The sequence below is a fragment of the Embiotoca jacksoni genome, unplaced genomic scaffold (genome assembly GCF_022577435.1).
Source record: "Embiotoca jacksoni isolate LCO1_2020_lvr unplaced genomic scaffold, fEmbJac1.0.p SCAF_2, whole genome shotgun sequence".
Taxonomy (NCBI): domain Eukaryota; kingdom Metazoa; phylum Chordata; class Actinopteri; family Embiotocidae; genus Embiotoca; species Embiotoca jacksoni.
Window position 1 is genome coordinate 8285901 of NW_027185340.1, and position 27005 is coordinate 8312905.

General features: G+C 46.4%; 1 protein-coding gene across 1 annotated transcript in view; it reads right to left on the bottom strand.

The window, feature by feature from the left end:
- Positions 1-4757: 4757 nt before the first annotated feature.
- Positions 4758-27005, bottom strand: part of gli2a (GLI family zinc finger 2a) — a 49611-nt gene continuing 27363 nt past the window's right edge. The window contains exons 5-13 of the mRNA XM_069154391.1: positions 18923-19124; positions 17955-18150; positions 15499-15609; positions 14371-14511; positions 12143-12292; positions 10854-11018; positions 10372-10653; positions 9031-9397; positions 4758-8910 (exon numbers count right to left, since the gene is read on the bottom strand). Of these exons, the coding sequence (XP_069010492.1) occupies positions 6590-8910; positions 9031-9397; positions 10372-10653; positions 10854-11018; positions 12143-12292; positions 14371-14511; positions 15499-15609; positions 17955-18150; positions 18923-19124 (3935 nt within the window). The 3' untranslated portion in view covers positions 4758-6589. The remainder of the gene's footprint in view (positions 8911-9030; positions 9398-10371; positions 10654-10853; positions 11019-12142; positions 12293-14370; positions 14512-15498; positions 15610-17954; positions 18151-18922; positions 19125-27005) is intronic.

Sequence of the window (27005 nt, forward strand, 5' to 3'; positions counted from 1 at the left end):
CTGGTGGTGATTTCTCAGTGACCGACAACTGATAAAGGCAGACAGTAATCTCACTTTTCCATTTCTAGTGGAAGTCTAATTTAAAAAAAAAAAAAAAAAAATAAAGATAAAAGAAAAGAAATCATATCAAAATATTTTATTTTTTTCAATTTGCGGCAAACTCCTTCATTTTCTACGATTATACTGGGTGCACCATCATTTATGTTTAGTTGGAACAGGCACATCCGGGCATCTACGCTAAACGGAACTAATGCGTTTTTAATTGGAATGGCCGGAGCGAATTACTGACGGAACGGAGGACAGAACCCCCACCTGCACAGGTGCAGGTTTTTTTTTAATTTAATTTAATTTTTTTTCCACCTGTTGGGTGGAGGTTACACCGGCACGTTGTGACAGTCAGGCCGCTAAAAAAAAAAAAAAAAAAAAAAGCCAAATAAACACGACACAGGACGGATAAGTTTACTCAGACATCAAGTTTGTTACTTTGCATGGCACAGGGTGCGCGCGCGCGAGCAGTCTGGTGTCCACATGGACCAGTAGACTGATCATAACACCTGTATGTAAAAACAACAACAACAACAACAAAAAACAATCCCGGGACATTAAGATGCCTCAAGGAGGTGAAGGACGCCGGGCGGCCACAGTCCAACCCGTTACCCGGCCGACTCGCACCCTCCCCCGGATCCCAAACAGCGAGGAGTGCCGCCGGATGCCGGAGCCCCACAGGTGTGTGTGTGTGTGTGTGTGTGTGTCCTGACCCGCTTCATTCATTTATCAGCTCTTATTTCAAAATCATAATGGAGCAATGTGAAGCATTTTAGGTTGTTTGTTCTTTCCTTTTTATTCTAAATAGCTGAAAAACAAACCCGGTGGCCTTATTTGAAGCCTCCGCCTGGATAATGTTAAATTTTTTTTACAGTTATAGAAATGACAAAGTTTACATCATCATATCGTGCCGTACAAATAATGGAAACAAATAACAACAGAATATAGGTTACAACAATCACAGCAAAAACAATAAAGTCAATAAAAAAGCAAAACGATAATGAGTTTTATTTTTAAGAATGCATTTCAATTAAAATTGCAATGCAGTACGACAACACCTTTAGCTATGAACCTTAACGTGTTTAAATGAACACCTCTGTTAATTGACTAGGTCAGCAAAAAGTGAACATTATGTTTAAATTAAATCTACAATTTGGAGCAGATCTTTTGCATTGGATAGCATGTTTTAATAAATGTTAACAGTGTACGGTAACAATAATGATATTGAAATGGTATTTGATTGTATAAGCTTATTTATGCGACAGTATTTCTGTATTAATCAACACTTGACATCGCCAGCATCACCCGCCGCGGCTTTCCTCAGCTCTTCACAGCCTTTCGGCATCTTTATTTTAAAAAAAAAAAAATTTGTTGTGGTTTTACAGCCTAAAACTTGCCCGACGCTGTTGGACACAGTTTTTCAACACGGTGGAGCTTTTTGCCCGAGAGTATGCTTGGTGCCTCGGAGGTTGGTGGGGACCAAAAATAGAGCTCGAAAGGGAAGCGAATTTAACTTCCAACTCCACGAGAACACAAATACGTCAAATGTGATTTTCATGCTGTTGTAAAAAAAAAAAAAAAAAAGTCTGCCTTCGAGAGGTCAACACATTTTGGGTTTCAAACAGTTGAACTCTGAATTCCCTTTTTTTCTCTCTCTCTCTCTCTCCACTGTAATTTATCCTGCGCCCTGTTTACAGTGTGAAGTTGTGTGCGTTCGCAGCCTCATCTGCCCACTTTGTCCAATCATCCACTCCTGCCTCAGTAACCTCTTGTTCTCCTCTCTGCTGAGACTTCTTACCCCGAGGCTATTTTTCTCCCGTCCTCTCTCTCTCTAAGAGAATAAGGAATTCCAGTGGCAAAAGCAATCAGTGGGCTCCGCTTCTAACCAGCCCCCAGCTGAATTTGCTGTCAAATTAAAAGTGATTTCTTCTCTCCCTCTTTTAGCACTCTGCATCGTCTCTTATCCACCCCCCTCTCCCCCTCTCCCACCCACCCCACCAAACCCCTGATGTTTGGTCTCCTTACTGCTGCCCACCTCTGACTAGCTTTGCTCTGTTTTTCCTCTACAATAGCTCCCTTTTAATCCTCTCCCCCCCACCCCCTCTCCTCCCTGCCCCCCTCCCCTCCTTTTTCTTGTGCCACCTTTTCCAATGTCTCTTTCCTGGTTCGCTCTCAGACCTGTTTCTCCGGAGCCTGTCCCCCGGCCACTGTTCATTTTGGACAGCACGCCATCTAACTTCAGGAAGTTGCTCCGTGTGCGTTTTGCGTGTACGGAGAGGATCATTTTCCACCTGAGCTTTTCAAACTGGAGATTTTTTTTCGTATTTATTTTTTTCAATTAAAGTTTGCTCGAATATGCGAGGGCGGAGAATTGCGAATATAGACTAACTGAAAACAATTCATGAGCTTTTCATCAGCTGAGCAGCAAGAAAGACGCCGAAGTTTGCAGAGGAGAGACGGCGCTTCAAAGCGTCACCGACGTCGCTCCTCTATTATTAAAGCCTACGAAGTGCAGTTAACGTACAGCAATCCAAAGACGGGAGAAACCGGTGGGAGAGAGAAAATTGCTTCAATTTGACACCATGTCAATTATGACGTTATGTTTACGTTGAAGAGTATAAATAAGATGAGTTATTTGTAAAACTTGAGTTTATTATGTCCGCTGTTGTGCGTCGTTCTGCATCGTCAGTACACGGCTTCAAAGGAATAGTTGGGCGGTTTGGTAAATAGGTTTTAATTGAGTGAAACGACGAAGATTGACTCCCGTCATCGGACCCACACGTCCAATATAAACCTAAAACAGTGGGAAAATAACATGTGGTGGTTTTTACTCTGGGTCGTGTGCTGGACAGGTTCTTGGCTGCAGACTTCCAGGATGTGACTGCGTCTTGGCCAAGAAATCCAGCAGCTGTAAAACCAACTGTAAAAACAATGTTGTTTTTTGCGCAGGTTGAACAAATCACATGCGATCTGTCAAGTATTGAGCTTTAACGGTGTTGGTAGGCTGCCGCCTCCCTATTACTCAAACATGCGAAACATCACTTCATAAGATATCGTATTTATGGAATGAAAATAGTTTATTATGCACCTGGTAGTCTTGTCAACATTTATTAAAAAATAGTTTTTTTTTTGCATTGGTCCAGATAGAGTGTATGTAGATCCTCCACCTCTTGGGAAGCAGGTGACCTGATGCTGCTCTAATATTGGTTGATCCAGATGTTTCAAAATACAGGAAGAGGTCCATCAGATGAAAGTGGGATGTCACCACTTAATTGTTTTTAGAATGTTCATGGGACAGCTCTCGACATTGTCCCTCTCTTCCTCGCCTACCTTTGACCAAAGGTGCTTTCACACCTACCTTTGGTCCGGACCGTCTTGTGTTTTCAAATTTGATCCAAACCAAAACAAATGGTGTGAAAGAAGCCTGGGACGACAGTCCAAACACAAAGGACCGAAATTTGGTCCGACCAAAAGAGGTGGCCTCGTCTGCATCAAATTGAACCGTGGGTCGTTTTGTGAAAAAAAAAAACGTTCGGTTTGGTTCTGACTTTTGGATCAATAACGGGAAGTTGAAGCAGAAAAGCCTCATCTGTTAAGCAATAGAAAAAAAAGTAATAGAACTGGACGCAGCAGCACATAGAAAAGAGGGGGAGACAGTGTTCTACTGTAATTTGGTCTGACGAAGAAATCAAAAGTCAACTTGAAAAAAAATGCATAAAAACGCCAAAACTTGACTTATTTTGAAATAGGAAAAAAAAGTTCTGGTAGTAAAGCTATGATACTAATAACAGTCCATTGGCAATGGAATAAATGTGTTAATTTCTCTCCATTGGAATTGAAAAGGCTACTGGCCAGACGTAAGCCTGTCTACAGTCCAATCAGTTACGAGTACAGGGAGACGCAGCCGACGTAGACGTTGGCGATCGGACGTAGGTATGTCGCGCAAAGTTCTTTAGTGGGCTCGCAGACTCGCAATGCAAAACCAAAACTTAACTGGTGTAAATGTACGTATCAAAAACGTTTGTTCTGGACTTTCAGGTGTGAAAACGACCGTAATTGTGTTTCTGCCCAAGAACTCGCTCAGATTACCAGAACTGTAGGATAACCTCAGAGTTTCAGGTTGGTGTATCTGCCAAAATAAAAGAATATTTAGGTTGACGTTAACATCAGCTAATAATACCGACACTAAACCCACATGAAACCCGTTCACTGATTGGTGCTACCCTGTTGTTTGCTTTAATTGTCCGGTTTGCTACAGCACACCTAGCACGCCTATCGCAAGTGTTTCTGTCAGTTCCAGGATTAAAAGCTATGTTGGTGAACTATTATTTCCTCAGCAGTTTGCAGTTATTAATCACAAAAGTAAGGAAAGAGGTTAGTTAACGACCAGTTGGGTGTTGTCCAACTGGCAGAACGTAGAAAGTATGAAAAATAATCCTACTTGTTTTACACATGCTTTGGTTGGTGTTTTCCTGTTTTGTTTTATATTTGTTCATTGTGTCGGCACTTTGTTCTGCTCGTGCAGTTTAATTGATATGAACCTGGTGCTTCGTGCACACAGTACGGTCACAGCAGTTTACAGAGAGAATACTGGTGTTTGCCTTTATCTCCGTACCCGAGGGCAGTCTGAGAACATGCCAATCGTGATTACACTTGTAAGCATGCTAGCCTCACTTTCATGTGGCCTCTGGGAAGCATGGGGGGGGAGACACGTGATATCAAAGAAGACACAACGAAGGGATTTAAACAGAAAAAAAGAAAGAGGAGATAGTTTATTTGAAATGTACAAAAGCTATATACACACACACACACACACACACACACACACACACACACACGCTCGCTCAAACCCCACACACACACACTGAGCATAGTAAAAGTGGATGGTAGCATACGCACAAACATTTGAAAAGGCTACTTAGAAATTCAGCAAACATAATACAACTGAGGACTTTTGCAGACCTAGTTGGCCGATTTGTGTCCGAAACAGGATTTTCATTAGCAAAGTCTGAGTCCCTTCCTGGACTCTGCAGTTCATCGAGAACCCAGGGGAGATATGGGATGCAGCGGAGGAGGAGAGAGAGGGGGGGGTATGAATGTGTTAATTAGGGTTGGATCTCTACTGAGAACACACAGAGGTACTTGTATATTCTTTTAGAGAATGCTCCTCATCAGATACACAGGGGTTCATGTGCCTTGATAGACTGAACACAGAGGCATATCCTTGTCCTTTTCAATCATTTACCCTTGTGAGATGGGACCGCGGAGAGTTGATGTCTCTGATCCAGAGGGCAAAAGAGAAAGAGATCAGATTTTTTTTTTTTACAGTGCATCCCCGAAGGCTCAGACCATGATCAAAAAGCACTTAATATCTGTGGATCATAATGTTGTACAACCACGTGTTAAGACTAGGGCTGTCAAATGCCAAGCTTTATTGAATTTTTTTTTTTTTTAAATGAAATTTCATAACAAACGTATACCATATACTCTGTTTAACTTCAGAAATGTTTATTCCAAAATCTGAGTGTAATTAAAACTCATAAGTGCAAAACAAGTTGTGCACTAAACAGATTGTTTCAAGAGCAATTTTCTCTTTTTTTCCCGCACTGAAAGATCATTGAAATAAGTGCGTACATAAACTGCAATAACAGTTCGTGTTTACAATATAATTTTTTCCAAAATCCAAATCTTTACGTGCTTGGTTTGTTTCGGATTATGTTCACTAATGCTTGAACCAGTTTGGCAATTCATCGATCAGTTTAAGTTTTACTTCTGGGAGAATTTGCCTGTAAAAAAAAATTCCATAGGTCGTCCTTCTGAGTTTTCTGATAGCGTTTTAAACCTTGTTCCAAAAGAGTGCATCTTTCCTGTGCATACAAGTTTTGACACATTATCCACATAAAAAGCGACTACAAATTGTAGCTGAGTCTTGTGAGACAATCTTTTGCAAACAAAATGTTATTGATGTGGACAAAAGTCAATCAAAAATCCAACTAGTTTCATTTCAAGGTACCTTTGACAGCCCTAGTTTAAACACCAAATGCCTATAGCATAACTTAAAGCAAGTACCATACAGTATAATCTACACGCATAAGGGTCATGAGAAAATATGATCAGATATCTGTACGTCATAACCATTACCTGGTAACCTTGATGTCCTCAGCAAGGCACTATGTGAACTGCTATCAGTGCACCACTTTGTAAAGGCCCATTACACCAGCAAATACTGAACGGCAATTGTTTTCTATGCATTTATGTACCCTGGGCTGTCATAGATGTTGTAGCTAAAACGTATGGCTTTTTAAAACATGATGATTGAAAATGGTCCTTAAGCCTAGCTATATTTACTATTAACTTTTCAATGTAACACATTATAATCCGAAGCAAATATTACAAGATAAGCATATCACTATGGACAATGAAGGAAAAAGTGTAAGAAATAGCCAGTTTTGCATTGTACAATCAGTGCTTTTCTCGTGTAGTCCGTATATTCCTGATAAGACATGGTAAGAATGGATGGATGATGAGGTGTTTGCGATTGCTCTCAGCTGATCATGTTGAGAAACTTGCTTTCCTCAGCCAAGGCTGTGAGCATGGAGTTCATGTCACCAATGGCCATGTTGCCAATCCCTGCTGGTACGGACGCAAGGGTGACAGAGTTGCGGGGGGTGGTGAGACGCGAGGAGCTCTGGGAGAGGCTCTGCAGGAGGCCGGGACTCAGGGTGCCCGACATCAGGCTGGAGTGGTCCCCGTCATCGAGCAGGGTGTCAAAGTCGATCTGGGCGTGCTCCGCGCCCCCCGATCCACCGGTGGAGGAATCTGCCGTGCTGCTGGAGACCTGGTTGACCCCCGGTGAGGCCATGCTGGCTGCAGCGATGTTGTTGCTGGCGGGAGCCTGGCTGGCACACGGGGACATGGGGGCATCGAAGCTGACAGATGTTGGCTCAAACACATGAATCTGACCCGTGTAGAACACAGCAGAGTTCTGATTGTCTGAGTTGCTGTTGTGGGCGACCGACCCGCTGGGCCTCTTTGGGCTTGCCTCAGAGGTGTCGTTACAATGACTGGGGCTCAAATCGAAGGGTTTGGGTATCCGGCTTGGTTGTGTCGTGCTGGACCCCGTGTGTTGTCTGGCAATAGACTTGGGCTCCACGGGAGGCCGGGGTTGTAGCATTCCTCTGCCTCCGTTCTGGACGTTGTGCTGCTGCTGCTGCTGGGGAAGAATGTTATAATTTTGCTGCTGATCCACTTGGTTTGCATGAGAATACCCATCAGTCTGTGTCCTTGCTCTGTAACTTTGTAGTTCTGGATCTGCAATACTGTTGCGGGTAGGCCTCATGCTAGTGCTCCCAGATATAGAGTTTGGGATTGTCTCCTGGCCAAACCCTTGCTGAGGACTCATTTGCTCACTAAAGTTCACATTGTTGCAGTGCCTCTGTTGCTGATGCTGCTGGAGGGAGATGTTCATCAGCCTCTGGTTGCTGTGGTTCGCATGCCCCTGCATAGACAGATTCTGACTCATAGGCACGACCTGCTGGTTGCTGCTCAGGCCCTGAACTTGTGCCTGGAAGGACCCAAAGTTGTGCCTCTGCTGAACAACAGCTAGATTCCCCCTGAGAGGATGCTGCTGTTGTTTGGAGAGCTTGGTTGTGGTGTCCACCGTCCCCGAGCTCACCTCATTCCACTGCACCGGCATGTTGTTCTTTTTCATGTTGTCTGATGGTGCCGACAAAGGCTGCTGGGAGCCACCGGGACCCATCGGGCAGGACTGCATGTCCTGACGGGACTGAGCCATCGTGGCATCCACCATGGCCATCCTCCTCTGCGCATAAAAGGACGCCGGTGGGGCCATGCCCGTCTGGTAGCCCTGAGTCTGATTGTTGGGATTATAGTCGACTTGCCCCAAGTTGTGACTTGAGGTGCCAGAATTCTGTGACCTGAGGTACTGCACCACGTCATCCGGAAGCACCATATCATCCTCTCCAGTTTGCTCCCCACCGACCATCATCCCATCTCCTGCCATGTTTTCCATGGCTACATTCTCAGAAATGCTCGGCGGTCTGGGGGCAAACGGGTAGCGTTGTAGGCTTCCATCAGAACGAGTGTAGCCCTGCATAGCCAGTGTCTGGTGGCGCTCCGCAGCAAATGGAGCATTCATCGGGTTCATGCTGTTCATGCTGTTATAGCGCTGGACCCTTGGAAAGGACAGAGGGTCCAGTGCGGGACGACGCACCGGGTCACTGGCACGGCGCGGAAGACTGCCGGGTACTTCGTGGGGCATCATGCTCTGTGAGCCGTATCCAATATCGCTGCATCGCCTTGGCACGTTTCCGGAGGACGGCTGATGGAATAGGTGCGACGAGCCTTCCTGGGAGTCATTGTAGAATGCCATGCGCGTCCTCAGGCTCATCCTGTCCATATTGGGGAGGGGAGTAGGCGGAGCTCCACCGATGGCAGCAGCGTACTTTGCCTTGAGACGGTAATGCTGAGCTGGCGTAAGACTGAGAAGACTCGGAAGGCCTCCTCCTCCTCCACTGACACCACCACCACAATGGCTGGCCTCGCTGGAGCGGCGAGACAGATCCGTGGAGATTGGGTCGTAGGAGTCAGCCGAGCTGATATTGTTGTGGCGATTGCCGCCAAACTGGGATGCCTCGCTGGAGCGACGGCTGGAATAGCAGGGTGAAATACCGGAGGAGCGCCGACTCATGGTGTAGGCTGAGCTCATGGTGCTGGTGGTGCTGTCTCGGCGCTCGTTCAGCTGGTTCAGCAGTGTTACTTCACATGAAGACAGGTCGCCTATGCGTTGGCCGGGGTATGAACTGCTGAAGTTACTAATCACATTGGAGCTCTCCAGCAGGGAACCTGGCAGAAAGGAAGGGTAGAGGGAACATAATGTCACCAAATAATGTCACATTTAGAAATGAGCGTTTCCAAATATGTCTCTGGGCTGCAAAGAAGCTTTTGTCAACGTTTTGTGCTTACCGACTGCAGGTATGGGAGGCAGCTTCATGCTGGTGCGTTGGCCCTGCGGTGGCTGTGGTGCAGCGTTGCCCCAGGGGCAGGAGTCCCTCAATGTCTTCAGCCTTTCCTTCTTGATGTTTTCCAGCTTGATGGTGACGGCGCCACCGTGACCCACGGCTTTCCTCAGCTGAAGCCCCACCACAGCCTGCTGCCCCCCACCGGGAACCGTGGAGTCAACCATGGGGCACTCCTCCTGCGCGCTGAGGTCCCCGAAGCTGCCCCCGCTGTGCATGGCCATCTCTACCCCACTGTCGTTGTTGTTGGCGCTGCCGAGAGGCGACGGCTCACTGCTACATGACGAGAGGCCGCCAGGACTGGACTGATACGTCTGGAGGAGGAACGACAGCGGGAAGGAGTTCCATGTAAGTTCAATGAAACAAAACTATAAGAGATTTATTATGAATTAAAGCGGTATACAATTCAATTTTCCAATATTTTGCCAAACTTAACAATTACATCAATTTACTATTTGATTATACGACGTGAGGGAAAACAAAAACAATGAAAAAAATATGTAAGATTTTAAATTAGAAATGAATATAAATGAGAAAAGAAATATAAACCACAGTCTCATGCCAAGTTCAGAGAACTCCATTAAGTATTCTTCAATATAAAATAATTACCACAATTTAAAAAATTCTGATTGTAATGATGTTTTGTAAGAACTAATGTTGGTCTATAGTTCCATAATCTCATTAATTATGGAAGTTTTTCATTTATTTACAACAAGAAAACTAGTGGATAATAGATAAATTCTGTGGGCAACAATCCTGCAGTGACAGTAATTCACATTGGCGCCAAATGAACTGAACTTTTGATCACAGCTTGATGCGCTATTTGTTCAGCACACATGCTAAAACAGTCCCAGCTGGTGAATATTCATGTGACTTTAACCACTGGTTGACAGTTGAGGCTACTGTTACTGATCTCGTGGACGGAGAAATCCAGTTTCATGGCGTTTTTTTAAGATACGAGAAAAAATAGATAATCATGCATTCACGATACATTTCCATCATGCTCGAATGCGGCGACGTATTATTTTTTGCACATTTGCACACACAGCGGGACAGTTTGCGCGCTCACCTCAGTGAAGTCTGTCCGTGAGGAGGGTTTTAAAGCAAAGAGAGAAGTTCAAGCAACAACCAGAGAGAGTGTTAAACAGGACGCGGGCATCACTGCCAGCATAAACTCAGGGAAATGTTAGTAAAGTGGAAAACAGTAAGAAATTGCATGTGCACCACTTCGTCGGTTCCTTAACAACATACGAAGCCGTGACGGCAGTTTTCTGCGGCCAGGACTCACCATGGAGTTCTCCGTCTTGATGGATTTGACCTGCAGGCAGTCCTCCGCTCCTCTAGAGGTGCTGTTGGCCTCGACCTTGCCGTCCACGCCCCTCGCCCCGTGCTTGGAGTTGGCCTCGTTCTCCCCGTTGCCTTTGGGCGGCGGCTGTCTCGGCGGAACGTCGCCGCGTTGCTTCTTGGTGACGTGGGCTTCGGGTCCGTGGACCGTCTTCACGTGCTTCCTGAGAGAGCTCGGGTCCGTGTAGCGCTTGGTACAGCCCGGGATTTTACACACATACGGTTTCTGCCAAGAGGGATTTAGGACTTCTTATTGGGGAAGGGAGGAATTTTGACTGACTTCAGATGTAGAGGGTGAAATATCTGTCATGATTCGAATGTTGTGCCGTGACATTTTTTCTTCGTGGTATTATGCGACACTTGTAAAACTTAAAATACCGACGGTGCATGAAACTCCCACCAGCCGGATCAGTGCGTGAAACATACCTCATTTGAGTGTGTGCGGTTCTGGTGCTTGGCCCGGTCGGAGGCGTTAGAGAAGGCCTTGTTGCAGCCTTCATGCTCGCACACGTAGGGTTTCTCCCCGGTGTGGGACCTGAGGTGGGTCTTGAGGTTCTCCAGGCGAGAGTAAGCTTTGGCGCAGCCCTCAAACTGCAGAGAGACGGACGGACGGACAGACAGAGAGAGATGGTGAGACCGACTGACTGCCTGAGTGCTGTGTTATTTTGTCTGCAGCTGGGCAGAGAAAAGAGCCGGATAACAGCGGCAGAAAAAAAAAAAGCTCTCTGTGTTTCAGTTTTTAAATGTAATCTACTCTTGGACTCTTGCCCACCTACTGTGGTGTGCCACACAAAAGCAAAGCCCGGCTACACTTTGGTGAAAAGGGCCGTTATGCGAAATATCTAAACTAAGTGTGAGGTGTGGTGGAGCTCTTTGTCTGGCGTGCTTTGTCGAGACAAAGAGAAGTCTGTGTTTAGCCTTTGTGTTCACTTGTACTGTACAAGCTATAATTTGGTATTCCTACTGAGCAGTCATTGTGAGCATAATTGGTTCTGAAATTAAAAGAGAATCAAATAAGAGTAGCACAGATATGGAATTTAAAAAAAAAAAAGTCAAAAGATCCTCAGTTAAAAGACAAGACTAAAAAGCAGAGTTAGCGTGTTGTGAGAAGATGCATGTGGGATTTGTGCAAAGAATGTACGGCTCGGCCTTAATAAGGACCCGCGGCCCCCTGCTTGTCTGCAGTTTTTAATTACACGCCCACGCTGTCAATCAGCTTTCTTAACTCTCTCCTTCACAAGTCATCTGTTTTAATGCATTCACAAGAGCCTGTGAGAGAGAGAGAGCTTTGAAGCCGAGCAAGCAGGCCTCTCGATTTGATCTTCACACAGCAAATTGAAGGCTTCAATGAAAACCCGTGTGATTTATCAACATGGAAATCATCACTGGTGATAACCACAAAGAAAATCTCATGAACTTTTTTTTTTTGGTGAGAGTTTTTTTTTTCACAGGCCAAGAGGAGGGCCGTAAGGTTGAGACTCTTGACGTGCTAATGTCGATGCGTAACGTCGGACGAGCAGCAGATTTTTACACCTCGGGATCAATTTATATCAAACAGTTGTTTAATGTCTGCAGGAACTGTGAAATTTGGTGATGAGATGGTGCTTTTGTTGCATTGTGGGAAATGCAGTCCGATAACCAGCCCGGCACCTCCACAAAAAAAAAAAAAAAACCTTGAAAAAAAAAAAAATCCAATAACAATATGAAGTTCTTACTGTGCATTTATGGGGCTTCTCCCCGGTGTGGCGCCTCATGTGGACCACCAGCATGTACTGGGCCTTGAAGGGCTTCTGCTCCCGCGAGCACTCCTCCCAGCGACACACGAACTCCTTCTTCTCGCCGTGGATGTGGTCGTTGTTGATGTGCTGAGGAGGCAAATCGACTCCGGTCAATCGTCACCAAGTTATCTGAACATACGGGCCATAAATGTGTAAAAACTAGATGCCAAGTGTGTGTGCGAGTGTGTGTGTGTTACTAAAGACGAGTCAGCAAATTCTCCTCTTTTTGTTTTTCATGTGTCCGTCCATTAAAGCCATCCGTTGCAGCTGACAGTCGTTATGCGTCTGTCAATAGCGGACAAAAACCTAGAAAAGCACTCTGTTGTGTTTGTTCAGCCGGGGTTCTGTCGGCGTTAACATTTCTCTGGGAAGAGGAACTTCCCTCGGATCCTCGTAAAAGAAAAAAGAGGATTTTGTGACCACTTTTAGATCTGCCGTTTTCCTCACTTTTTGATGCATCAGGAAGTCGGTTTGGGACTCGCAAAGTTTCCCGTGTGATGCCCTAAACTTGCGCTTAAATTTTGCATCGCCACGCCTCGTGCTCGAGACAAAAATTAGACCGCGCTCGGCTTGAATTATGCGAGATATGAAAAGAAATGATGAAAAAAAACCCAGAAAAAAAACATGAGAGAAGTTTTATTTCTCTTGAGGAAATCCTCTTGAAAAAGATCCATCTACTCTGTGAAATTATACATCTTAGTGCAATCCCTGCTTGTCTTCTAGCTTCTAGCTCGTAGGAAGTCGGCATGTTAAAAGGATTGTTAAAAGAATTCATTTGCTCTGCTCGGCAAGGAGGCGGTCGGTTGCTCCTGCTACATTGTGTAGACATGCGAGGGAATGGCATATTACCCCGAGTACCTCCAAGAGCTTCTTTAACTACGTCCTCAGACGCAACACGTTTTTTTTTTATTAAACTCAAACTCCTTCGATTGGCAGAAACACTCGATGTTTCTGAACAGACACACTTAAAAAAAGAAAAGAAAAAGAAACTCATCCCGCGCACCGCACGCAAATAATCCACACACCCAGAGGAACCACTTCATTTCCTGAGGACATCCAAGCCCACAATGCTCCACTTATGTGGCCGCTCACTTCGCCAGGCGAAAAAAAAAAAAAAAAAAAAAAAAAAAAGCTCTGTGGTCGGCGATTCTGCTGAGATCTATTTTAAGGTGAAGGAGGAGGGCTGGAAACAAGTGTGTGGCCCGAGCAGAGGTGTCTATTTTCAGGTTAGGCGGCGCTGTGAATCCATCACTTTGGTGGGCTCTTGAAGCGGGATTAGTTCCAGTCGAGCAGAAACCAGAAAAGAAAAACCCGCAGGCGTGTGCGTTTTTCTCGGTTATGTTGTGAGAATCTTGAGCTCAAGGGAGTTGTTGAAGGGAAAAAAAAAATGGTCATTACATCTTTGGATTTCAGATTGTATTTGATCAAATCTTCTGTGAGGACTGTGTTTTGCTTCACATTGTCCTTCCACACTCAAGAGCAAACCACGAATCCTCTCTTAGTACACTCGGTGATGCTGGCAAGCTCTCGCAGGGTCCGCGGCCGGGGAGCCGAAACTGGGGGCAAAAGTTCCTTAAAGGTAACTCGGGTGCTGACTCGTAGCTGCCCACAGCGACCCCTCCGCCTCCGCCCGTCGGTCTCTGGGTCTTTGAACCTGACACACCACACCTCAGAGGCGACTGACAGACGGTCAGAAAGTGGAAATCAAGAAGAAGAAGAAGAAGAAGAAGAGGAGGGGGAGGAGGGGGGAGCGCGAGGTTCTACAACTCCAGAGTTGCTGGCTTGACGATGGATTTATAGCCGGCCCTCGGGGCTTCAGGGGTTGCGGGTGTTGCTGGGAGTGAGAGGTTAGGGGGGTCAGAGGTCACAGGGGTGAAGGCCGTGTGTGTGTGTGTGTGTGTGTGTGTGTGTGTGTGTGTGTGTGTGTGTGTGTTGGGGAGAGTGGTTCACAGCTGCGGGGCTTTGGTGTTTGAATTTGGCGAGAGGCGGCAGGCTCATTAACGGTTGCGCGTGTCAACCGACAGGAAGGGATCAGTCACCGCGCGGCTCTTCGGACCGGACTCGGTCTAGCGTGAACCTTAATGAGTCGCAGACGAGTCGTTTGATGGAGCAGTTCTGATGGCATCGTTGTTTTTTTTTTTGTTTTTTTAAAACATCGCACTTACGTGGACGAGTTGGTCCTGGGTGTCGTACTCCTTCGAGCAGCCCTCCCAGTGGCAGTTGGTCTCGTATACGGCCTCGGGCTCCTGCTTGCACTCGTCTTTATCCAGGTCTTCGCTCAGGTCCAAGATCCCGCCGCCGTGGTCCTGGAGAGAGAGAGAGAGAAAGAAAGAAAAAAAAGGGCTTCCAACTAAGACGTGTGCAGCCATTAAAGCACCAACATCTGCGGTCAATAAGAAGCGTCGTGTACTATTTTGCATCTCTCTTATCTTATCTGCTCCCCAATCGCGGCCGCGAGTAAGAGTCGTCGCTCGATCTCATGGCGCGACAGCGACTCTCGTCGCGAGATTAAAGCTGCATTGTTATTCACCAACTATAATCAATCGGAGCCAAATTAGGCAGCTGCAGTTAAGGACGGGGATAATGTCCCACTGTAAGGAGCTGCAGCTGATAGAGATAGTTAAGTTACAACATGTATGGAGTTGTTTAAAAGGGATTTTTGAAGGTCGTTTTAGATCCAGAACGACGTTTTTAAGATAAGGTAGCTTGTCAGGTGGCCTTTTTTTGGACTTAGAACCTTTTCAAGTTCCTTTAACTCAGTTTTGTGGTACTTTTTTTTTTTTTAGCTCCTACCCCTAATTAGGTACTTTCCCTGTTACACTAAGAACTGCGATGAGGAAAGCGTACAATAAAAGGGAGGGGGGGGGGGGTTCTTTCTAATAAAACACCATCGGGCTTTTAATTTGAAATAATACAGGAAGCGTTGAGTTTGCAGTGACGCGTAATACGGTAGCTGACGGCGCAAATGGTAGCGGATCATGCCGAGGCTTCATATTGATTTTCGCGAACCGATTAATACATCTTATATGAAATTATGACAAATTTGACCGGTCTGTTTGTTTTTATTGGCACTTTGGATCTTCGGTACAGGTAAAACGTGAACATGAATTTGAACTGGATCAGAAAAACTGAAAACTTAATTTCGTCGCTGTGCTGCTGTGCCGTTTCAGAGCTTATTGGCGGTGTGAATGCCAACTGTAAAACTCCTCAGAACCTTTTAGTTCTGGTGCTTAAGTTCCTCTCAGAAGTGTTTGGTCAGAAAAACGCCAGATGGTCCGGTATTTCTCTCTCACCTGAGAGGACGGAGAAATGGGCAGTGGTCCCTCGACTTCAGTCTTCACCTTTGACCTCTTGGTGGTCAGTGGGTTGACTGTGCTGCTCACCGCTGGGTCTCCGCTGGCGTTCTGAAAGACGTAACAATGAGAAGAGGCGGCGTTTAAGAGACGCGTGTTTTTACTGTCGTAGAAATGATTTTTACTGAAGGCCCTTTTCAGAAAAGCATTAAAAACAATATGGTTCTTTACCGTCCACCCAACCTCAAGCGTTCATGATTTATCAGCCAATCACTCCATTACTCCTAACAACCCAACCATTCATCCGTCCGTGCGTCCGTTAGTCCTCCCCGCTCGCTCACCTATTAATTTAACCGTTCGCTCAGTTTATTAAAACCACCAGATTCCTCACGGTCGGCAGTGCTGCTTTCCACACCGCAGGGAGCGGCGGCAGATAATCAACTCGCAAAGTTACCGTGCACTTTTTTCTTTTGTGTGTGCGTGCGTGTGTGTGTGTGTGTGTGTGTGTGTGTGTGTGTGTGTGTGCGTGCGCGCGTGCTCGATGGTCCGGTGCGAAGACGTGAAGAGTCCTGGTTGCTTCAGGCACCGCGGCCCATCATTCAGACTGGGACCCGCCGCCGAGACTAAACAGTTTAGACTGCTTTATGATCGCCAAAAGCCGCAAGGAAATATGAAAGAAGAGGAGTTATTACCCTCGCTACACATCGGGGAGTAGGCAGGGTCCCCGCTTGGGGGAGTTTGCGCGCGCGCGTGTGTGTGTGTGTGTGTGTGTGTGCGTGTGTGTGTGTGTGGGCTTTGATCTGCCAACTGATTCTGAACACGACAGAAAGACAAAGACTCAGAAGGCCTGTTAAAGCTCTAATGGAGACGAAAAGTAAAAAGGAGATATAAATAAGCGCGCGTGTGTGTGCGCATGTGAGGGTTCATTGGAGGGGGTCCAACATTGAATGGGGGTCTTCTAATCCCACCCAGACGCTGCTCAGCGTTTTTTCTGGGGGCCCTCGATGATTCATTCAGTTGGCTGGAAACCAAACGGGAAATATGGTTCTGATCACTGTTGTAATGAAGCTAAATGTGTGTTTGCAAATGTGTATGTGTGTGTGTGTGTGTGTGTGTGTTCGCGCGTGCTGGGGGCGCATGCAGAAAGGTGCTATGATACTGTGGGTGTGTGCTGAAGCGGAGCTGATAGTAGTGTGAGGTGGAGTGATTCACGGAGACGGAAGTTTACATGACGAGCGGCTGCAGTTTGTCTGGCCGGCTGATAAAGGAGACAGTAGGAAGTAAAGACAGATTGAACGGGGGGGGTGGAGGAGGGGAAGGTCCTGCATATTCATCACCAGAGACTTAATTTACAAAATAAACTTCACGACAACATTCGGGCGACAGCAAAACATATTTAACTTGCAAGTTCCAGCTCCTCCGATGTGAGTATTAGTTAGTTCACCGTCTTGTTTTTAGAACCAATTGTTGGACAAAGCGACCGTCAATTTTTCACGACTTTATCGGACGTGATTTTCAAATATTTCAATTGTCATATTTTTTTATATATAAAAAAAAAAAAGTTGATTTGCGTGTGCGACTATCGTTCTTCTTTATTTCCTGTTTTTACTCTGAACTGGTGCACGACTGTTCATGTTATGCGAATTTGTAAGATGTATTTGATCTGCGAGTGTGTGTACAGACCAACACAATTCAGTAAATGTATTTCAGCTCCAGTTTGGGCCTTTGAGTTTTTGTTGTTGCCCTAAAATCAATCATTAATAGATTAAGTAAAAAATTTTAGTTTTCAATGATGCGTTTCCTTGTTTTCTCTGCGAAACTGAACCCAGCCCTGCAAGACTCGACCCATATCTCCAATCTTTTATTCATCTTATTGAAGCTGCTTCCTCTGTTGGCCAACGAACAATTTCACTGCATTATTTAATGATAATTGTTGAATAATTGTATCTTTCTTTACCAGGGTCCCCCCCCAAAAAACAATTTGTGAAAGAAAATAAAAAATAAAAAAAAAACTTAGTTTTACTTAATTTAGTTTGACAAAACTGCACCAGTTGTTTTATTCAAATTACAACTTCTAAATCTGTATATTTACATTTGTAATCCTACTCCTTGCAACCAAAATAACTTCCTGCCAAACACAAACTGAGCAACATGAACATGATGTCTGACAGAATCAGGAATCTGAAGGCTATTATACGACAAACTACCCGAATTCAGAGCGATGGTCGCCTTAATACCGTCATGCCGCTGCTAAAATTCGCCTATTTAACACCAGTTCTTCTCGTCTTTCATTGATCGAACTTGTTCACGTTGACCGGAAACCTTCAGCTCCATGACGTGAAATCGGTTTTGCAGTTATTTGAGAAAACCTCCCATCGATCCCACACGTCCACTGAAACTATCATCAATATACAAGTGTAACATTCAGGAGAAAAAGGAATCGCTCCCGTTCCTACCTGGTTTACTTCGGCGTTGGAGCTGTTGTGGGTGGACATGGGTGACGCGGTGAGCGGGTGTTGGCGGGCAGCGAAGGAGGAGGGCGACGGCTGGATGAGAGGAGGCGTGTGGCCGAAGGCGTTGAGACCCCTCTGCTGGGACAGCAGCTGCTGGTAGGCCACCGGGTTGATGGGATGGGGGAAGCTGAAGGTGGGGCTGGGTGACAGACGACGGGTAAAGGATTAAAACCCAAACTAGAACCAGTGGGATGCTAGCGGCGCTGGGTGTTACCTGCAGTCGAGCAGGGTAAGAGAGTCGTTTTTATTTCTATCTACTGAGTGGTTTTCTTCTTCCTTTCAAATCCCACAAAAAGACCAAATACGACATCTCATTGGGTCATTTTTTTTTTTTTTAATCTCTCACCGCGCACCAGTGCGACATCGTTTGTGTGATTTTAAGAGTTGTTAATGATGCTCGATGGCTCGAAGAAATAAGAAAAGGCCGGTAAACCACGCGCCGTCTATTCTTGTGTGATTTCTTGCACACTGCTGACAGTTATGCTGCTGAACCGTTGGCATTTTAGACAAAAAGGGAAGTGGGGAAACTTTGGAAACAGCTGATTGACCAGGGGCTGGATCTTTAAACCAAAGTGCCAAAAACCGACTTAGTAACTTAATTGCTTGTTTTTAATGGTCGTCAATGGAAGATAAATTCTGCGTTCCTGATCTGGATGATGTGTCCATCCCGTAAAATTTTTTTTAAATTTTTTTTTAATCTATATCAAGATGTTGAAGTTGGGCTGATTATCGTCTGTAGTAGAACTGAATCTACAGATGCCAGGAAAAGATGGATTTTTGAATCACGACGTCTAGACATCTTTTGTTTTTTAATCTATAAAATCAAAACAAGAGAGGTTTCATTTCAACTAGTGTGTGTGTGTGTGTGTGTGTGTGTGTGCGCGCGCGTGTCTGCGGTGCCGTCGACATACCTGATTCCTCCGACCGAGAGGTGCCCGTAGGAGCTGCTGGCGGCCGAGCTGGAGCGGGAGTTGTTGATGTAGGCCACCAGGGAGTTGGGCGAGGTGCGGATCATGGTCTGCAAGTCGATGCTGGCGTCCGACAGCGGCGAGATGGACAGCGCCCTCTTCCTGTTGAGCCGCGGCGTCAGCCTCGGGCTGGAGAAACGCGACACTGGACACGGGACGAGAAGAGACACGAGCGGCGTCAGGATCGTCGGGACGTCTTGAGACGCGCAATGTCATTTGCGCACGTGTCCGATGACGCGGTCCAACTTCTGTTCAGATGTGTTAAACCCCTTTGATTGGAACTCCACCCGGCCTCAATGGGAACCGGCGGCCATCCGCGTAAGATGAAACATTCGGTCCCCGAGCATTCGAGCGGAGGTCACGGCAATGCTACGCTCCGCTCTATCTCCTGGATCTCACTCTCTCTCTCTCTCTCTCTCACACACACACACACACACACACACACACACACACACACACACACACACACACACACACACACACACACGGTCCCCTATTTAACATTTGCATCCTCTTATGCATAATGAATCGGCCCCAATCATTCTCAGTAATTACCGCGATAGTAATCTCTTTCAGGCCGCTGTACTCGGGCAAGTTAAATGGAGGCAATTTAAACAAATTGATTTCAGAATACCATTAAAAAAAAAAAAAAAAAAAAAATAGAACAAGGCTGGCTCAAAGGTAGGGTTCATGGCCTCCCGCTAGACCTGCTACGTGTACTATTTTCTTCTGGTTGTGGAAAAAAATTAAAAAAAAAAAAAAAAAACGAGCAGAAGAAAACAACGGGGTCCACTACTTTCCCATGAACTCGAAGAGAAGGGTGTTTATTTTTCCACCGATGGGCCCGTCATTCACGTGCGATTCTTTTCTTTTCCTGATAAATTTCGGAGGCATCTCGTTGGCACTCCCACAGAGACGGGGACGAATCGCTGACTGGGACCAACAGGTGCTGGTTCCCAGTGGTGCTGCTGCATGTGTAGTTTAATTAGGACTTACAGCAGACATCTTCAGAGGCGCGGGAGGCAGGAAACTCGTAATAGGCCCATCACAACTCACCTAAGCACACACACGCTTTTTTTTTTGTGTTTTTTTTTGCTGCTTGTCAACTTTCACCGCTGTCAATATGTTGGCAATGCCCCCCCCCCCCACCTCCCCCACCTTCATTCTGTTCTGCTCACAAAACCCCTTCAAGCCAAAACGAATCCAGGCACCGCCGTAATCACCGCGCCAGACCTGCAGCCATAAAGCCCGGCCTCTTAACTTCCAAAGCTATTATGGTTTGGAGGTGGCGAGTCGTAAAAGCGGAGGCATATGCGCTCAGTTTAAAAAAAAAAAAAAAAAAAAAGGCCCCTGGGAACTTCAGACGGCAGACAACGGTAGTTTGGGGGGGAGGGATGGGGGAGGAGAGGGGGAGCTGAAATAAAAAGGAGAGATGATAGAGATGTGTATTAAAGACTTGGCAAAAACAACAAACAGTCCCGAGGAATGCATCTCTTTAGGGCTAATAAATAAATGTGTCATCAGCGTAGAGGGGTGGGAACGGAGTGAAGGCAGGAGGAGGAAGAAAAGCACAACACATAACGAGGTCATGAGTGAGGAGTTTATTCGGATAACTTATGCTGTGCTGGGATTTTATTATTTCTTTACAGCGTGGCGATACTCGCAGCGTTGCCAACAGATTTAATAGGAGATAAGTGTATTAATATTCCCCCTTTTATAAAGCAGGAAGCAGGCCTCACAACCTGGTGGCCTGGTAGGCAGGCGCCTGACTCACCCCCCTCTGGGCACGGTGCCACCAACACCGCCCTTCACCCCCCCCCCCCCCCCCCTCCACACACACACACACACACACACACACACACCCTCCGTCTATACATCTAGCTCAGCTCCAAAGAATTCGCGATGCCTCTAGCAACAAAGTTCTTCCAGTGTTTCGCTCCTCGAAGGTTTGTTTAGCTCCGTGTTGTTCCAAATGATGTCCTTGATCTAACCTAATTTTACCAGGGAACAGATTTCACACGCACGCGCACACACACACACACACACACACACACACACACACACACACACACACACACGACTCTCACCACTTGGTAAAAGGAGTGTTTTATAGGTGGTGGTTATAATTGAAAGGGCGAGCAGGTTCCGGCAGGGAGTGAGAAAACAGATGTTGTGCAGTGCCGTGCGCAGCGACACAGCAGTGTGTGGTAATGCAGCGGTGTGTGTGTGTGTGTGTGTGTGTGTGTGTGTGTGTGCGCGTGCGCGCGCGCTTTTTTCTTTTGCTCTGTGGGGCCGAATCACGGGGCTGGTTGTAATTGTGGTATCTGGATTTATATAGAGAGGCATAATTACAGGCGCGCCAGTGCACATTGATACAGTAAAGAAAAAAATATTAAAAAAAGACTGTGTGTGTGTGTGTAACTATTTGAAGCTGAACTGGGTTTGTGGAGGTTTGCGCTAACGCTAGTAGCACTCAGTGTTGTCGTGGCCTGATCTCATGGAGGGTGACTACAAGGCTCTGCAACAAAGTGATGTTTAACTTTTACTCACATAAAAGTGATTCTAAAATTGGGGCTTTGATCTATTACTTATTGATAATTATCTTTCAAAAGACCTTTCAGCAAAATACCATCTGAAACGTGCAGCTTCAGATTCGTATTCGTTGTTTTTTTACGAGTGAAAGCGCTTCCAGTCTCCACATGTCTGAGAATCCGGCGGTCACCTCGTAGCTCCGTGGAGACGGCGGAGCTGATAAGAGGCTGTCGATCCGCCAACAGCAGGAACGATGAGCAGTCGTGGAGTCTGAGTTGGATACCGAACCAGCGCCAAGAGCTCCGCTCGGTGCCAATAAATCCTCAAACATGTCGGGAGAAATGCAAACCATCCTCGAACGTGTGAACAACACTGTCTCTGCTATCAGGAGAAAAACAAATAAAAATCAGCATGTGGTCTGACCAAGGCCGGGCCGAGAGGATAAGGAAGGTTTGACTGTGTTTTATGGTGTTTTATTTTGCGGCTTGAGGATTTTCTCTGCGTGATTAGTTTTTCCTCCTTTGACCCGGACTTCAACTTTTAAGGTGACGCCTCTTCGCAGGCGTTAGAAGCACCTTTATCAAACGTGCATAGTCTATATGCACATAAGAAGGCAAACATGAAGCAAACCAAAGCACTTTTCTAAAACTTTTCCTGACAAAAATCTTCAGTTTGACCACCGAGTCTTTGATTAGGTTGAAGCACGAGCTGCTGTCACCGCGAACATCACACCAGAGTTGAGTCGATGCCAGCGGGGCCCCAAGGCCTCCACATCTCCATCCACCCTCGGAGGGGGGGGGGGGGGCAGCCACAGTGGGAGCATGTTTATTTTCCCTGCTAAATCTCACTAATGCTAACACTGTGAATTTTATTAGCGAGGGGGGGGGGGGGGGGGGTGAGGGAGGGAGGCGGAGGGGGAGGGGGGGTGTCGCCGCCGAATCCTCTATGAGCCCCTAGTGTCCGACCCAAAGCCGCCGTTGTGTTTGCCAGCGTGTTTATGCACACACTTCCACCCACGTGCTCATGAACCAACATATAGTTAAGTGTTTGTGTATGCAGTCTGAGTCCACCCCCCACCCTCCCCCCCCGCCTCCCCCCCCCACCTCTCTCTCCTCACCACCACATCAGTACACAAATCTATCTCCCTCGCTCCCTCCGCTGCATCAACACTGAAATCTCTATTTCCTCAGGATGGCAGACATTTACTTTGGCCGCCGCTTTTGTCGTGGGAGCTCCGTTTTCCCGCCAGCCCGCTCTGATATTTCTCTGCCCACCCAGCCCTCACATACCTGCCCATTCATATGCAGAGAGTCCTCTGAATGCCTCCCAATGTGAAACACCATAATGTGACTTTATGGTGGTGTTACAGTGCTAATGCTGATCAGACTTTCATGTCTGTTCACCGATGTTGGAAATCTTTTTTTTTTTTTTTTTTTTTTTTTTTTTTCTGGGCTTTGGAGACGGAGACCAGCCCGCGGTAGAACGGGGTCGGTGGGTTTTTTCGGGGGCGTTGTTTATCTTCTGCTCTGCTTCATGCAGGAGGAAAGACTTGTTGTTGTGAGAATGCTAATGACAGCGCAGCAACTTTTCAATAAGCTTAAATCAATGAACATGATCTGCGTAAATAAGGTATTTTTTTTTTTAACCCACGGACTGTTTATAAAAGTGTTCGTAGCTTCCGGGTTTTAAAAATGAGGCCGATGCAGAAGCGCCCTTAAGCTGCAATACCACCGAGTGCCACTAGAGGTCAGCTACAAAAGGCCTCCGTAGACTCCCGTTCAACTTTTCTCATGTAATTTGAAGTCAACAAATAGTTATCTCGGTGATGTTAGCCAAAGTTTTCTGGCGGTCCATCTGAAAATAATCCGTCATTAATTATAAAATAAACTTCAACCAATAGGTGACATCACTGCAGGTTGCCACTTGGTTGAATCTCAACTCGAGGATTAATTACAATCCACCTTTTTTATTTTTTATGGGGGTCAGATTACATGATATCTGCCCAGTAATGGCCAAACTCAACAGATATTGAGTGTTGGGAACAAAAAGAAGTGTTGGGCATAATAAATGACTCATTTTATTCAATGTAGTATGTCACCATTTTCCCACAACTTTTACATGATGCTCAGAAGCACAGAAGACTCTTTAACCCACAAAAACATTACGGTTAATGTTGGTTCATTCAAGTGGAACAGTGAAGTTGGTCCTTTGCGATCACCTTCGATAGACTACAAACCACCCATTGGTTGGGGTCCATCTTGTAGTCAGCCTTCTGCAGCCTAATCCACAAAACCTCCTTTTGTCACTTGTTTGCGTGACCATTTCTGAAACCACAATTCTCCACGTCTCCAAACAGCAACTTCAGCAGCTTCAAAACAAGGAAACCACGTTTTTCAGAAGTTTCTAAAAGAGGCAGTAACACGTCGTTGAGAGTCAAGAAGACTTTCTTTTCTTTTAGAACAAAAGAACACTGAAATGACCCTTAATCACCGACCGGTTTTACTTCATGAAAGAAAAACAAGAAGACAGTACGAGATTTAATGACTTGTTGAAATTTAGAGTTAAATGTATTTTTGTTATTTTAGCCCGGTCTGCTTCTCTCTCTGTCACGCTGGCCAGATAAGGAGAGTGATTGATGTGTGAGAAACACCAGTACTAACTTCCAGAAGCAGCTAAGCGTTCCAGCGAGGCCGTCACGGTCACTGGTAACCGGGTTTGTTTAGACGACCTGTCCATCATTGCCGTCATAAGGCAAGTCTGTGGGACAAAAAGCCAGCACACCACTTATGGATCCGTGCACAGTGGAATAAAAACAATCTTTCTGCTGGTTGGGTTACCGTGAAAAGAAGTCTGTGGCCGTCTGTAGCCGTGGCACGTCTAACAACATCACGGCAGCATCGTTAGAGGTTGTCATCCTAGTAAGATTCCTGTCTTTAAGTGTCTGGCTTGAGGTATGCCCAACAGTAAATCCTGAAATTCTTAAGTGGACCAGAAAGACCTGCAGTCCTGTCAAAAAGAAATCCTCTACTGACGAATGTGTCCACAACTTTTCCACCAGCGCACTTCGTACAGCAACGCTCAGTGTTTCAACGGTTCGACCCTGAGCCTCACTTATCCAGGGGGGAAAACAGGGAGGAGGGGCGGGGTGGTTGAGAAAGCCGTACTATGGGTTCACTGAGGGCTCCCAGTTCTTGCGGGTGGGTCTTCTGAATATTAGTGCATAAATTGATTTTTAATATGAGTTTTTTATCTGTGCTGCCTTCCAAAACTAACGGCAAGTGTAGAGGCGCATATTTGCCACCTCTGCCGCCGACTCCTCCTCCCTCGCTCCGGCAATAAATGAGGCCTTTGATTCGGGCCCGAGGCTGCCCGCAACGACCATTAGCCGGCCGCCTAGGTCAATATGGTCCCTGTGTCTGGAGGCCGCGATGGAAGAGCCTCCAGACTGGCAGCGTGACCCAAAGCCCGACCACATCACTCCCAGGAACGGGAGAACACTAAATAGAAGCTGTCTTGGATGGTGGCAGCGAGTGTGGACGCGGCATCGAAGTGTGTGTGTGTGTGTGTGTGTGTGTGTGTGTGTGTGTGTGTGTGTGTGTGTGTGTGGAGGAGGGGGGGGGGTTGGTTGCGGCTGCGTGAGCAAACAACCACCCCAAACAAGTGCGGGCAAGGCAACACAGCGGCGGTCGCTGAGGTTGATGGGGAAAAGGGTGGAGGGAAGAAAAAGAGGTGGTCTAGAGTTTCTCTACCCGTTCCTCACCCTTCACTTTCAGCGCTGCTCTGTTTAACAAGGTGATTGAGGTCATTTAAAAAGATTAATGGCCAAGCAATCCCGTATCTGATTCACCTCCCCCCCCCCCCCCCCCCCCCCTCTGTTGTGTTTTCCTTACCTGTGCATGAGGATGGCTGCATTAGCGTCTTCGGAGAGCGTGGCAGTGCAGCCGTTAAAAGGAGTCGGGTCGTTTTTTTTTGTTGTTGTCCTAGGTGGGTGATTGGACGGGATGAAGGAAAGAGCCCTGGAGCGAAAGCGTGCTTCAGGCCGGAGATAAACTTGCTTTAACTTGCGTGTTCTGTTCTGTTTGGAGCGCCGGTTGCGCACGTCCTTCGGAAATTTACGCATACGCAAGATGCAATATCCGGTAAGGGCAGTGTAGGGGCGGTACGGAGACGTGACAGGATCACGGACCTGCAAAACTAAATGGAAACAAGTCCGAGACCGTTGCGTCCGTGGACAGCGGTAAATGCTAAAAAAAAAAAAAAAAAAAAAAAAAGCGCGCGGAGTGTGAACGGTGCCGACGTCGTGTTTTGTTCCCGGGTGATCAAGGAATCAGCAAAGTAGGGTCGCTACCAGATTGTCGCCATGTATATTTTTTTCCATCAGGCAAATTAGGATGTTCTGTTAGTATTATTGTTTCTCTGCTGCGCCCTCTGGTGGAGTCCTCCGGTAGCACGCGGAGCACAGTCAAGTATCTGAGCAATGACGTTCACGACGCAAACGATTTGTAAATGCCAACGCATGCTTCAACAGCGAGCATAATTCCGGCGTTAGCGCCAACCGGGGCGTCGGAAAGGTTGACTTTGATGGACGGTTTTCCTCTCCGAGTGATTTCCATTTCCATTCATAAGTGCTGAACGTCACTGGAATGCCGTTTTGCTGCCGAAATCTATTCTGGTGCCTCATTTTGATAAGAGGTTGTAGTTGGCACGAGAGAACCGGCTGGTTTTTGTGAGCATTTACCCGCCCATTCGCCTGACAAGATACATTTCTGTTGGTAACCTGACTGCCATTAGGCGGACCGTGCATGCATGAAGGTATCGGAGTAATGCTCACGGCACTCAAAAAGCCCCAAATTCCCCTCCACGCCGCCCCTTTTACGGTCACCCAGGATCTGTTTTGTAGGATGTTACTCATAACAACAGCACCAACCCACCTGAAACACCATCAAAATGAGAGACTCCAAGGTAACATGTGTTTTTACAAGCTCCTGGCCTTGGGGCTTCTAGTGTTTATGCACCCTCAACTCGCCGCAGCCCCCATGCGTGTAAGTCTAAAAAAAAAAAAAAAAAAAAAAAAAAAAAAAAAAAAAAAAAAAAAAAAATCACCGGCTTTGATGTGGGAAAACGCTTCCATGAAAAAGCCTCCAGAGGAAGAATAAGAGGATGGCATCAACATGTCTGGTGCTGAGAACAAAGGGCAGGATGGCTGTTAAATTTGTCTCCTACTCTTGACCAGGATTAAAGACTTTGTCTTTAGTTTGACTCGGATGGTAGTTCGATGGTTTTGTTTCTGGCCCCATCATGTCGGTAGATCCATGAACTTTTACAGCTTCTCTTTTCGATCCGGTTTGAGGTTTATAAGACGCAACAAGTGACGTGCCAACAACGCAAATAAGACTCATGTGTAGTTGACTCTGTGTGTGCGCAACCTCCGTCTTCCGTAAGAACAGCAGACTGCTGAGTCTTCTCTAGTGAAAACGTCTTGTTGACAGTTAGT